This window comes from Engraulis encrasicolus, chromosome 22, assembly GCF_034702125.1.
Source record: "Engraulis encrasicolus isolate BLACKSEA-1 chromosome 22, IST_EnEncr_1.0, whole genome shotgun sequence".
NCBI lineage: Eukaryota > Metazoa > Chordata > Actinopteri > Clupeiformes > Engraulidae > Engraulis > Engraulis encrasicolus.
Genome location: NC_085878.1, coordinates 13,202,039 through 13,216,117, shown reverse-complemented (window position 1 = coordinate 13,216,117; position 14,079 = coordinate 13,202,039). Strand labels below are relative to the sequence as shown.

At 43.9% G+C, this 14,079-nt stretch overlaps 1 protein-coding gene across 1 annotated transcript; it reads right to left on the bottom strand.

Annotated features, from left to right (window-relative positions):
- Positions 1–1,832: 1,832 nt before the first annotated feature.
- fgf24 (fibroblast growth factor 24) lies at positions 1,833–13,799 on the bottom strand. Its single transcript, XM_063189131.1, has 5 exons — positions 13,107–13,799; positions 12,908–12,944; positions 9,128–9,305; positions 6,023–6,129; positions 1,833–3,748 (listed from the first exon to the last, which is right to left on the bottom strand). The coding sequence occupies exons 1-5, from the start codon at positions 13,136–13,138 to the stop codon at positions 3,455–3,457; spliced, it is 648 nt and encodes a 215-aa protein (XP_063045201.1). The 5' UTR covers positions 13,139–13,799; the 3' UTR covers positions 1,833–3,454.
- Between the last annotated feature and the right edge of the window lie 280 nt (positions 13,800–14,079).

Sequence of the window (14,079 nt, the reverse complement as noted above, 5' to 3'; positions counted from 1 at the left end):
GAGACAACTAAATCGGATGGCATCCCCTCATCTCGCTGTAGGTGGCGGTGGGTAGGAGAGGGGTGGGGGTGGTGGGGGGGCTGATAACATCAGTGGGAACTTAAACAAAAGGCATTTTTTCCTCAAAACTGCCATCTTTCAGGCTGACGGCTGCTGTAAACACCATTCCAGCACACACACATTATGAGACATGCTACCCTGCATTCCTATCCCCTCCTCTTGTTTCTCCCGTCCTCGGCCAGGGGAAACACGGCTCAAACAGGCCGGGCAAAAAACAAGACTTAAGAGTTCACATTTTGAAAGAAAGAAAGAAAGAAAGATAGAAAGATAGAAAGAAAGAAAGAAAGAACGAAAGAAAGAAAAAGAAAGAAAGAACGAAAGAACGAAAAAAACAAAAGGAAAGAGGGATACAACAGAAGAAAGGAAAGAAAAACTTTGTAACAGAATAGTTCGTAATGGTCCCTCAGCTAAGGTTCACACAAATGTGCACTCAGCCCCGTGAGGATGTTGTGTTGCTGGAGAAGCCAATGACTCACAGGTGGTAGCCTGCTACAGGCGTTTTAGCCGTCTCCACTGCATTCATTCGTTTGGTTGGGAGCCCCCCAGGACCCCCGGTGAGGACTGCGGACCACCCTCCTGGACATTATAGTGGGAGAGAAATCAGCCCCAAGCCCACGAGCAGGTGGCTCAATTCAGGATTAGCTGGGCTGTCTTGTCCATTTATGTATATTTGCTCACACAACTTGAAATATATTTCAGCTGTTGCATTATAATGTGAAATATGTACGCCTTTTGCATTCCTGGGTGCCAAGTTTTGGGGTCGTATCTGTGCCATTGTTCTTATCTTCTCAAAGATGTGTGCTTTTTGGTTTTCTCCCATGTGTGTAAAACATATGCAAGATATCAGAGAAGGTAAACTTTGCCCTGCACAAGCTCGCTCCGTGACTCACAATTAAACGCAGACTATACATCTGTAATTACCAAAGGCTCTTTCTAGTTAGGAGTATCGGTTACACTTTAATTGAACTGTACACTGCACAGTGTATCAACGTACATCATGAAGTGTGGTGTAATAAAGTACATAATGACATGTACCTATTAAGAGCTTATACTGTATTTTTGAGTTTGGGTGAGTGTTTGGTATGTGCAGTGTGCTGTACGTACACAGTGTTACACGCTGATACATGCAGATACTGGGAACAAGAGGCTATTAAAGAAAGTGCTTCCAGAGTATCTTATTTGTTTGATGACAAGGCTATGTTAAATTACATAGTTGGTGTTGCTGTTAAGTTGTGAGTACAGGATGTTTTTAAAGGCAATGGGTCTTGTCTTCATCATGTTTTCCTGGTTCGCGGCAATTTGTCAAGATACAATAAACACTTCGCAGCTATCAGTGCATTTTCGTTTCATAGGAAAGACTGCTTCTTGGGTGATTCTGCAATTCTGCATAGTTTTTCAAGGAGAAATTCTGGCACCGTGAGCGAATAGGTTCGCACTCTCAGATTTGTATATGAAAGGCGCATAACTTGGCCGCTTGAAGAATATGTGTTCCAGACTCTGTACTACTAAGATATAAATTCAAAGAGTCTGACCTGTCCATAAAATATTCTACACAGACCAATGGAATCCGACAAAAAAATGCTGGACATAAACCTTGAAATGGGGAGAAAGAAATCGTTCATTGCACTGACAAGCCGTCGAAGCAGAACCTTCGGCCAACACATCAACTGTTTTAAATATAGTTCCTTTTTTATTAACAGAGGTCAAATAAATTCATCAAGTTGTATTTACAAAGAAAGGCAATAAATATTTTATAATAGTCATAAAATTATTTTTGCATACATTTTAAGTTCATAAATGTGTCATGTGTTAGTAGTTTCTTGTACAAATCCTGTCCAAAAAGGACAGCAGACAAATATACAGACTACAGCTCCTCTTGTCAAAGGGAGAAAGCCCCTTGGTCTAAGTGATGGCAATCTTGAGCCTGTACAGCTCTGGTTCTCTTTAAGCCTACTGAATGAAAACTCAGTAGATTAGGGTGTCAGTCTTACTGGCTTTGAGGGCTAAGGAAATGTCTTGACCATCTTTCAGAACGACTGAGTTTAAAGGGCACAGGGTGATCAGACAAGTGACCTGACTAGCCCCAAAAAAGGTCTCACTTGCTCACTTACTTAAGACACACCAGGAGAAGCATTTGTAAGAATGTAGACCAACCATCTACGGAAGGGTAGCTGGGTGGTTCAAGGGTTTATCCAAAGGTAAGAAATAGAGTTGAAATGTTGATAATTTGGTAGGGGAAGACAGCTAGGGGGTGGCCCGCATAGTGCACTGCCATGCATTGGAAATGTTGTGAAAGGGAGAGATAAACAGTCTATCTAGGTGGCCATAGGTAAGTGAGTAAGACCTTTTCTGCCTTGTCTGCCTAATAATTCCAGTCTTGTCAGGTCAGGGTCAGAAAGGATCATTAAATCAAAACTACACATGAAGTTCTTCAGTCATTGATTTTTTTCTTTTCTTTTTTTTTCCTTTCGCTACCTCAAGCCTTCCCTTTTTGTGTGTGTCTACAAGCAAGGTGACAGTCACAGCTGACTGGCAATAGGCTGGCCAGTGTGTGCGTGCGTGCGTGCGTTTGCACGTGTGTGTGTTGCGCTCGCATAGTTTTTCAAAACAAAGAGATAAATCAAGAGTCCCCAGAGCGTTCAGCACATTCCACCGCAAAATGTACCGTGAGTCTGCACGAAGAAGAGCATGCCAAGAAGAAGAACATATCCACAGAGAGGGAAGGAGACCAGGAGATTGGGATTGGGAGTGGGCTGGGCTGGGCTGGGGAGGTGAGGGGAGTGGGAATTGAAGATGGAGGTATGAAAAGGTGGGGAGAGTCTTGGTGGAGAGGTGGAGGGGCCTTCAAAATATTGCACTCAAAGTTATGCCTCAACTCAAAGGACAATGAGTCACACGATACTCCAATCTGGCTTGGATTCCATCTCTGTGGTGTTCAGTTTCCAGTGGAAAATATTATTATCCTTGTTGACACGGAAAGCACAAATTAAACAGGCTGTTTTTGTCTCTTCACGCTGTGATCTCTGAAGCATGTCGACACACTGATGCTTGACACTCTTTGCGTCCCAAAAGGTTTTTTTTCAAAAGATGCCTTCTGCTGTAAACTTAAAGCAGGAGATTATGAGTCTTGTTTTGTCCTCCTTAGTTTTTACCAAGTATAAATAACAACGCAAGTCACATTAACAATTACACAAGGACCCAGAAACATTCAACAACTGGGAGATATTCAATGCTCCTGAAATATAAAAATAAAACATCTTTGATTTTTTTTAAAATTGTTTTTAGCCCTCCCCCATAGTCCATCTGTTTTTTTCCTTATGACAACAGTCTTTAAGTCGTTTTTTTTTCTTAAGGCCAGAGAAAGTTTCCTTGGAAACACAGTGCGTTAAGGGAACTATGACTGGGGTGAGTTTTTCTTGGGGTTCGGTTTTAAGCGCCTCGCCCTTCGCGTCCGTTTGGTTACCGTGGTGAAACGGAACTCGCCGCCCATAGGGTCCATTTTGCCCTGCCGCGAGCGCTTCATGAAATGCACTTCCTGTTGCGTCTGCGCCGTCCGTGAGCCTTTTTTGGGCCGGCCCTTCCGATTGAAGCCCAGGTACCAGCCTTTGTACTTGGCCGAGACCAGCGCCGTGTAGTTGTTTTCCAAGAACTCCTCCACGAACACGCACTCCTGATTCCTCCCATTGCGCTGTGGAGAGAAGGGTGGGTGGTGGTGGGGGGGAAGGGTAAAGGGTTGTGGAAGGAGGGAGGAGGAACACACGTGTAAATGTTAGACGGGGACCAGCTGGTAATGCTCTGCATGGCTTTCCTGCACTTCTCTTCATCTCAAGACCTTGATCACACACAATCACCCAAAAGTTCTACCATCTCATTTAAAATAAGTAATGGAGGATGAGGCAATGAGGCTCCGGGTTGATTTAAAACCCGATGGAGAGGTAAACAGCAGATGCCTGAATAAAGCCCACCTAAGACTCCACACTAATAGTTCTAGAATCCCCGGAAGAATTTAGAATGTGGTCTGCTGGAGCAAGTGCATCGGAGTGATGTCATCTGCACATTTACAGGCATTTCGATTCTGACAGTTGACCCCAAAGTGTCTCTGCTCTGGTTTCTACATGCTCACAGAGCTTTTAACAGGGTTTTTTTGGTTCAATATATTGTGCAATAGAAAGTGTATGCTGTAAAGAAAAACCCTCAGCGCTGAATCTTACAGCGCCTTATGGCTACAGTTTACTGTACATCAGCAAAGGACTCAGCACAAAATATCTCGTGCCAAGATGGCCTACAAGTTGCAACCCCTCTAGTATTTTTAGTGTGTATCAAAAAAGCCAGCCTGTGATGGAATGTACTAGCTACGGTAAAACACAATAAGTGGCTGTTTTTCTTCCCATATCAAAAAAAGTGTTTGCGGTGCAGTTGAGTGCAACTGTATGGAAAGAAAACAAGATATTTTCGCCAGGGGCCAGTCGTCTGAAAATGTTCAATTTTCTAATGTAGTTTTATTTCCCAACACAGACCCTATGGCAAATGTAAACAGATCTGTCTCTGTCGCTCACACACACACACACACACACACACTCAGACACACTACACACACCAACACACAAACACAGTTTACATTATAATTTGGGATGTCTGTCCAAATGAAAAAAAGGATAATGTTTTGACTTAACTGTCTCATGCTGACGAAACACATCAGTCATTGAGACGTCAGCATTTTCAAAAAAAATATCTTTCCTGGCACTTTTTTGTGGTTGTCTGGACATCTGCGATGTACCCAACCCTGCTATTAGTGTCAGCCTGGTTTTACGTGGACACATCTGTGTCTGTCCTGAATGTGACAATACCTACAAAGCTGGGGCTGCATAATTGGGGGCGGTGTTGTGGTGATATGATATTGATTTATGACAAGCATTGTTAATGTGATTTGATATTTTGAAAGTTCGGTCAGAATTTTAGAATACTTTTTGGCCAAATTTGATTGTTGAGCTGTGGCTATAAAAGTGAGTAGGTCACTTTTACGGACTTTGCAACAAGAAGGACACAGTGCGCACAAAAAATCCTAGATGTGACTAATTCTCGGGAAGTTGTAAGATAAACAATAAATGACAACTTTTGCCTATTCAACTTATTCAAACTGGATTAATTGTAAGGCCTTGATTCTATAGAGGAGTTTGGTGGGACCCAGAACTAAAGGGTGCATGTTCAATGTCTGAGTGCAGTTAGTACTGTACAGCTTGTCCAGTGCTGGGGCCTTTCGTTCTGCCTTGGCCTCATAACTAGAGCCAACGTATGGTTGTTACTGGTGCTATTGGAGGTCAAGCCAATAGAAGAGATTATATAACATCATGTCCCATCCCATCCTCTTTCAATTACCGAGAGGGAGCCATTGGTTAGGTGCTTAATAAAGCGTGCCTTTCCTCTGTTTGTCTATAACACGTTGGTGACTATAACATGGGTGTTCATGTGTACACGGAGACACACACACACAAGCTCACACTAGTACGTTTTCTGGTAGGCCTACAACAGCTCGACACAGCACGACTCGGCCAACACTTTTTGCTTTTTGATTGGGCACAACACAGCTCAATCGTTAAGCAAAAAGTGGCAGCCGAGTCGCGCTGTGTCGAGCTGTAGGCCTACCAGAAAATCGTCAGTGGAAAAGAGCCATAAGTGTGTCCTAATAACAAACTCCCATTGACTTCCATTATAGTATAACCAAAAAATACTACACTGAGAAACCTAACCCACTAGCACTAACTAGTCAGTGAAGCAATGTTTTGGCATCACTAACCTAGAAAAAACACTATCAAACACACATACATAATTGGCTCCCCAAATAAAAAATATGTTTTTGTCTCTGTAATTGAGAACATTTGAGCATTGATCATAACACGCTCAGACACGACACACACATACACAAACACACAATATATACGTATATTCAACGGAGATTAACTACCTTTCCGATAATTTTTCCTTGCTTGTTCATGCAGATGTAGAATCCGCTCTCCTTGCCCTGTATTCGAACGTGACTCCCAAACGTCTCCGTCTCCACCACCAGAAGTGCTGCAAGAAGAGAGACAAGAAGACAGACAAAGAGACAAGAGGGACACGGTTACTCATGCTGGACTGCTGTCTACACAGGCACTGACATTCCTGTAATGCACTCAGTCAGTCATGGGGACGGACCTGACGCTAATGATCTCCTCAAGGCGGCCCGCTGCTAACATCCCAACAGCAAACCATGGAGCGAGGTTAGAAAACGAGCCGCGAGTTAATGTGTTCAAAGCCATTAGGAGTGGTGCTCAGTGTAATTATTTATACAGCCAGCGCGTTTAGGACCAGCTGGGTTAAAACATAGCTGGTAATATGGGGACAGCTGCAGCAGATGAATGAGACCAAAGTGCCAGACCAAGAATGCCTGCCCTGCCTCTCGGACTGCCTGACGAGCAGTGGGGTGTATGAAGCTAATGTTTTGAAGGGTGTTTTTGGGTGGGAGTGGAGGGTGGTTAGGGTTCACCGGTTCACCAATCCCAGATGCATCCTGGACATGGCCTCGGCCTGGCCCTACGCTGGCACAAATCTGGCCCGATTGGCTGAGCTCTCTGCTGACATTCGGTCGGGACACATGGCTGAAGGTGACCTTCCCTTCCTGCCTCCTTCTCTCTCTCCCCCCTCCTCCTCTCTTGCTGTCAGTCAGTCCTTCTCCCTCCATCTCTCTCTCTCTCCCTGACTCACTCTCGCTCTCCTCTTCTTTTCTCTCCTGTTAGTCACCTTTGTCTCCGCACTCTGCTCTTGCAGAGTGGGGATCTGCCAAGCTTCTCAGAGCGGTTAAGATCCCTTGGGTTTGGGTTTCAAGTTGCCTTCAGTCTGTGCTCACTCAATCAAAAAGTTAAGATGATCCATTTGTTTAACACACTGGGCTATTCAGCGCTGTTCAAAGGAGAAGGGGAGGAGAAGAGAGTGGGGTGTGTAGTGTGGGGTGGGAGTTTGGTGGGGCGGACCGGGGGGCAGAGAGGGGTGGTAGCCACCGAAAATTGTCCCCCCCTCAAAAACACCAGGCTGGGAGCAATGACTGGGAGAACCAGTTTCAGCAGAGTGCCTCTGTCAATGGAAGTGAAAGGCTTTACCCCTTTTTTTTCTGGTGAGCCGTATGGAGAGATGAAAGCTGAAACATATGCAAAGGCCTATGCATTGCACTCATGTTGAAGGGCATACAAATGGAGGAGGTGATGGAGGGTGGTGATGGCAGGAGGAGCGGGTGGGTGGGTGGGTGACAAGGTGTTGTGCTGTGATGCGGTGCTGCCCTCCGCATGGCACACTGTGGTGGACTATTACGCACGTCAGAATTGCATGCAGAAAGTTCCAGAGCACCTAAGGTCATCTCGACACCATCACCTCCCTGACCTAAACTGACCATTAAGAAGCAGGTTGTCAAGGGTTTAACCTTTGACAGTGCAGACCAATTATCAACCCAAACAAAAAAAATGTCAGTTCATCGCTAACTTTCGTGAGTTTATCAAGGAATTGTAGATGTGCTTAGAGAGAGGGAGAGAGAAGGACAAAAATGTGTCTTGATCATAAACAGATGCCCTGATATTACATTTCCTTTTCAAATATCAAATACTATATTTTATACAATGGGACATTTCTAAGTCACCATTTCAGCCAATAGAAAATATGAAAGGCATCTCTCTTTATGACTTTGGGAAAGCACTGAATATGATCACATTTTTTCAAGGCAGCCTCTACTCATACTTTAACAATGCATCATATCATACAGGTTGCAAGCCTGCCACTTAGGTAAACAGCATCGTGCAGGTACATGTATTTCTCTAACCACCAAAATTACTGAATGTATAGTAGCCTATAAATAAAAAAAATACATCAAGAGTAGAAATATGCACAACTTATCCATAATATTTGTCTCGAATGAATGAATGAATGAATGAATGAATGAATGAATGAATGAATGAATGAATGAATGAATGAATGAATGAATGAATGAATGAATGAATGAAGGAATGAATGAATGAACCTACTGCTTAACCAATGCTGCTGCAACAACCTGTCCAGATAATGCCTCAAACACTGCTAACTACACTGGAACAAGGCAACAATGCCCCCTCACATACCAAAAGTCACTCATCCAACACCAGTGCTACACCCTGTTCACACTCACACAGCTATTGTGAGCAACAGTTTTCTAACCTGACTAGAGAAACTGGAAGTGGGAATCATGCTAACCTCCTTGAACAACAGACTGACTGGTAGTAAAGAATACACTAACATCCCTTGATCAGTTGACTGGCAAGTGACTGGAAGTACAAACACGATCAAAAGACTGGACTGGCAGTGGCAGGATGTATGAACACGATAAGCTTTAATCACAGCCTAGCGTAGTATGAAATGAGCCGCTGCTACAAAAACAACTGTCTGTATTCATTCGCTCTCTTCCAGCCATAGCCCACAGAGGTAAAACAGGGCTAGCAGTTGCCCTCTACAAGTGGAATAACTAGCTCACTCATACTGTACACACTAAGTCACTAGTGTACAATGTATGGCATCCCCATCACTATTACATCCAAAACCACTGCTTGAGTATATGAGAACATTGATAATGTATGCATGTTAATGAACATAAAAGAGGAAATGCCTGAGGACTGAGGCACTCTTTATCTTTACTTATTTGTTTGACTCAGGTGGGTGAAAGTATTGACGATGGGCAGCCATGGCCTAATGTTTGGAATGAGAAGGTTGCCAGTTCGGATCCCATACTGAAGCGCCCTTGAGCAAAGCACCTAATCCCACATTGTTTGAGGGGCTGTTACCCACACCCCGCACCTTAACAACTGTAAGCCGCTTTGGGTTTAAGCATCAGTTAAGTATAATGTCATGTAAAAATGTCCATGGGCAGAATCATTGCCGGTATAAGGACAGGATATGTGTAGTAGTAGCACATGCATGGCTTAAATGGATGACCCATGTCTGTAGCCCTATAATGGCTGAACAGGTTATGGAAAAAAGGTGTTCTATAGCATATATGTATGTGGAGCTTTCGTACCGTACTTGCTCCCGTCGTCTCCGTTGGCATTGATCTTATTGCCCAGGATCTGCACGTGCTTGCCCGTCGTGCGGCTGTACAGCTGGTAGCTGCGCGTCTGCTTGCGGCTCAGCACGTCTGGGTGTCGCGTTTGGTTTTCGATGATGAACGTGAAGTTGGGTGCTATCTGCTGGGATTCCTACAGGAAGAAGAAGAGATACGACCTCCTTGAGCACGTCATAGTCAATGTTCTTGGTCCTAACACACATATATAGGCCTAACTCTTAAACTACCATGCATTTCTATTTTATACTATATGTCTTAACATCTCCTCTACAATCAATTGTCACATTGTGTTAGAATAATGAGATTCGCACATGGGTATGAAGCTCTGGAGCGTGTGAGAGTTGGGGCGACTGTTTTGCACTGCAGAGGAGTGATGCGTGCATGACATGGCCAGCAACATGTTTCTCCCCATGTGCTTTTTTTTCCGAGCCCGGGCAAGTAAGCTTTTAGAGAGCGAGAAGACATGTTGTGAAACCACTACTCCCTTTCCAACAGCAAGCCACTAGCAATTATACACCTGAAGCATCCAGACCTGTTACACTATCATCAAACAAATATCTGCCTCAGGGCATGAATCTGGCCCATAAATCTCTCTCACACACACACACACTACACTACACTACACACACACACACACACACACACACACACACACACACACACACACACACACACACACACACACACACACACACACACACACACACACACACACACTACACACACACACTAAAAAAAGATAGTGGGAGCCTATTCTTTCAAGTCAACACATTCCCATTCAGAAATTTCTCACTTTATGTCTCCATTGGCTCTCAGCTCTATACCGGCTACCTGAGACCGAATGGACAGAATGGAAAAGAAAAAAAGACAGGAGGGGAGGAAGGGAGGGAAGGGGAGTGGAGGGGGGTGACTAAACTCTGCCATCCATACCATGCATGAAGGAATGGGGAAGCGACAGAACGTATACTTTCGAGCAGCGAGGAATCTGAATGGGGAGAACGGATCTGCAGGAGCACTGCTCTCCCGCTGTATCGAGCAGTAATTACATAGTAATGGGCCTTTTATGTGGCTTCCCTCACGTGGCTAATTATACATCCATTACATACTCCGGCTCCTTGTTATGGTAACCTCGGCAAATTAATGACATTTACTGAGTGAGAGAGGGGAAATGTGCTCATGAGCAAAGAAAAAAAACCAATGCTCACAAAAGAGGATGACAACAACATGTATTTTTTTTCTCCAAAACTTAGCGGTTAGCTACGAAGATTACTTTGCACTAAAAAGGGCCGGGTGTTAAGGCTTTCGGAGTGTGGTGTTTTGAAATGCAAGTGACAAATTCTTTCACAGCCTGTAATTGCTATTTATTCAGTGATTAGACAGACAAATGTGATACAGAAATCCATTTGATGCCACAGAAGTGAAACTTTGCAAGTGTGGCTCACGACGCAGTGTGAACCGCAGACAAGTGACCGCTTCCTCTCCGTGTTGGTGACTTTTGGGGCCGCAAAGACATTTGTGTGGCTGTTTTTATGTGAGGGGTCTCCCGCACACATTAGCCTGCATTAGGGACAATATGGGGAGCACCAAACCGCTCTCCTTTGCACAGTGTAAAGAAAGTGCAGAGGTGGGGGCAAAAGTCAAAACATCCACTGTAGAAGGCCAATCACAGACTCTCTCTCTCTCTCTCTCTCTCTCTCTCTCTCTCTCTCTTTCCACTATAGAAGGTCAGCCACAGACTCTCTCTCTCCGTCTCTCTCCCTCTCTCTCTCTCTCTCTCTCTCTCTCTCTCTCTCTCTCTCTCTCTCTCCGTCTCTCTCCCTCTCTCTCTCTCTCTCTCTCTCTCTCTCTCTTTCTGCGACATCATAGCCTATCAAGATCCCAGCCATTTCCCCCAGCTCCTCTTTGGCCCACACAGGAGTGACTGATAGAAGTTGGGGGAAAGGAAGAAAAAAAAAAGAACTTAACTTCTGAGGGATTTGTACTGAAATCTCCCCATCTCTAAACAAACACTGAGGTGTGTATCATAGACAGTTGCATCTCCACACAGAAAGGAAAAGGCAAGCCTATGCAGAGCCTAAGTTAAAGCCATGCGACCCACCCCCCTCACCCATCTTCCTTTTTTATCAAGCTGTCGTTCTTCAAAGACAACACAACGAAATGGATATCACTGAAACTTCAAACGATTGGCACTATCCTTACTAAGAAGCTCAGCACTCTCCCTGCCTCAGATAGACCTAAGCCAGCATAGCCGGCTCCAAAGTCAAAGAGGTACACTCAGATTTTCCTGCACATGTACATGTATGTCGCCCATTGATCTTTATAAACCGACAGGAGATATCTTTTTTTTTTTTTTACGTTCTCACCATTTAATGAGAATGTAAACAAAAGCATCCATACTAAAGCTCAGTGAGAGCAATTAGGCATGGAGGGGGGAGACAGCACTATATGGCCTATCTGACCAGGCGGAGAGGCTGTAATTAAAGCACTAGTATTGTTGTAATGAGTGGCATACAAGGGAGAGGAATCAGACAGCCTACACTATGCTGTTGTTTGTGCCAACTCCTTTGGAACAAACAGAGCACATAGCGTTACATAACCCACTTGTGTCTCATTTTGCTCAAATCAAGTCTTTTGTTCATTATTTGAGGGGCGTCTTTGTAGATGGCCCTTTATGGGATACCAATGCAATGTTTTATAATCAGACGGCCTTGACCCATTTGCTATGAAGGGGGGGGGGGTGAAGTCCCATCGCTGAGGTGTTGGCTTGCACATGTATATACATGAGTGTTTTATCAGTGGAGTCATGTTTTGCTTTTAAGTTTTGCATTATTCAGTTCAAAGGCTCCCTTGTAATCACTCTCGAATACAATCAAATAAAATGAAATGGAAAATATCACGCAATTCCCCTGCTGACATAGCGGTTATAACTGGTATGACTCCACAAGTGCTAATTAATGACAAACTGTTTTTGGAGGAAAACAACAAAATAAATAAACAAAAAAAAGAATTTGCCAGGAATTTACACTGCCATCTTGATATTGATTCTAGAAATATGATTCAAAGAGACGATTTATACGAGTTATAAAGATGCTTATTTGAAAAGCAAAGATTTGTCACAAGAAAAATGAACATGCATCAGGATAAAGTTCCAATAATTTCAGAAACCACATTTGAAGGTTTCACACCATATTCTCCATTACATTTTAGAACGGGACAGTCATAATAAACAGGCATAGGCCTAATAAATTCAACCTGAAACCACAGAAATGTGGTGTGAAATATGTAACAACATTAACTTTAACAACTTTGTCATGTAGGGTGTCTCGTGTTTTCAACATTCTTTAAAATCACAGACAAGACCTGTGCGTAAATCTAGGCCGCCAATATCATTTGGGGACAGTCCCATGACGCCAACAGGTTTCCAGCGTTATCAATATGTCAAGTTGGCTAATGCTGTCAAGCTGACAGAACACTTCAGAAAGCAGAATCTACCCAGAATCTTTTTTCAACGTTGAATCAGCAGAAAAGCAAACATGGTAACTGGGTGAACTAAACCCCAAGCCCAGTGCCCTGCTCGCTAAATATATGAGACAATATGTTAGCCATGTTTCTATCATTTGCCGCCAACATTTTACAATAAGCACCAAGGACCCCCAAATTAAAGATGCATGCGGGAAAACGATGCTCGTGCGTAATGCTGCTCACAACTAAGGAAATAGAAAGTGACAGGCTTACCTGCAGCTGGAAGTAGAGGACCAGAAAATGTAAACACCTGAAGGGACGGGGAAGAGAGAGAACAGGAGGGGTAAATCACGAGCAATTACACTAAATAAATATGTACCTTGTCGGCATCAGAAAGTTGGCTTTTAGCGACTTCTATTGGCAAGAATGCACGAGCCTTATGAATCGGAAGGAATTAAAATGGAATCCTTACACGTAGATGAAACTTGAAGGTAGCAAGGACATCTTGACTTGGTCGAATACACCTGTTTCCACAGTTTGAAGGCCCTAAAAACGCTGAAGAAAGCCCCGCCAGTGTTCTTATACAAAGAATCCCGAAGGAGCTTTGGAATCCCAGTGTGATGATAAATAGATGAAGTACAAGTTTGCCTCTGTAGGCAACATTAGGTGCTTCCTTGTTCAAATAGATTGATCCAGCGGAATAAGTGTAGCCTACAAATTAGTTTCCGCCTCCCGGAGCCTCCTCGATCCACGGTCCTCTGTAGTGTGTCTGCGGCGTTGTCTTGCGCCGCGCGGAAAGATTCAATTTGCCCCTTGTTCCACTGAGCGCACCTCTGTCCTCCGCGAAGGGTGCTGCTCCAAAGATCAGAGGGACCTCAAATCCGCCCGTAGCTGCAGGGGACATCTAAATGTACACCTTGCGTGTATCATCTTAAACCATCCTAGTTCACAGTAAATAGGCGCAAAGAACACTTCTATAAACCGAGCAAGGCTGTCAAAAAGACGCGCTGCGATTGCTACCTCGTCTTGGGTTGAAATTTGACTCGTATCCAAAAGGTGTTCGTATAAAACCGTATTCAAAGCTGCGACGTATCCATGTAGCACGGATGATGGTGTAACGCCTGTCAGCGAAGTATCTGCGCTAAGGATTTGGGCACAGTGAGTTTTTTTGTTGGTTGTGGGTGGAAACTTGTCAGCGGTTTGCACCTGATAGGGTAATCTTTGAGAGACCATCAGTTTTGGGAAAGTTTTCCCCCCTAACTCAAGTGCATTGGGGCAGGGTGCTTTCAAAGGAGTACATAGTTCTTGGTTAAGAGAAATACAGAGTGGATTTTTTTTCCTTTTGCGCATTCCTTCTTTGGTATTGATTTTAGTGGCATTTGTAAATGGTTAGAGGGCTGTCCACGCCAAATTCAAATGCTCATGTCATTTTTTTCATCTGTTTC

What these genes read in the sequence shown, in the direction of transcription:
- fgf24 (XM_063189131.1), bottom strand. Translation starts at nt 13,138, where the DNA reads ATGTCCTTGCTACCTTCAAGTTTCATCTACGT. An exon ending in CCTTCAAGTTTCATCTACGT is followed by an intron (nt 12,945 to 13,106) that starts GTAAGGATTCCA and finishes CCGTCCCTTCAG; the next exon opens with GTGTTTACATTTTCTGGTCC. An exon ending in AGACGACGGGAGCAAGTACG is followed by an intron (nt 6,130 to 9,127) that starts GTACGAAAGCTC and finishes CTCTTCTTGCAG; the next exon opens with CACTTCTGGTGGTGGAGACG.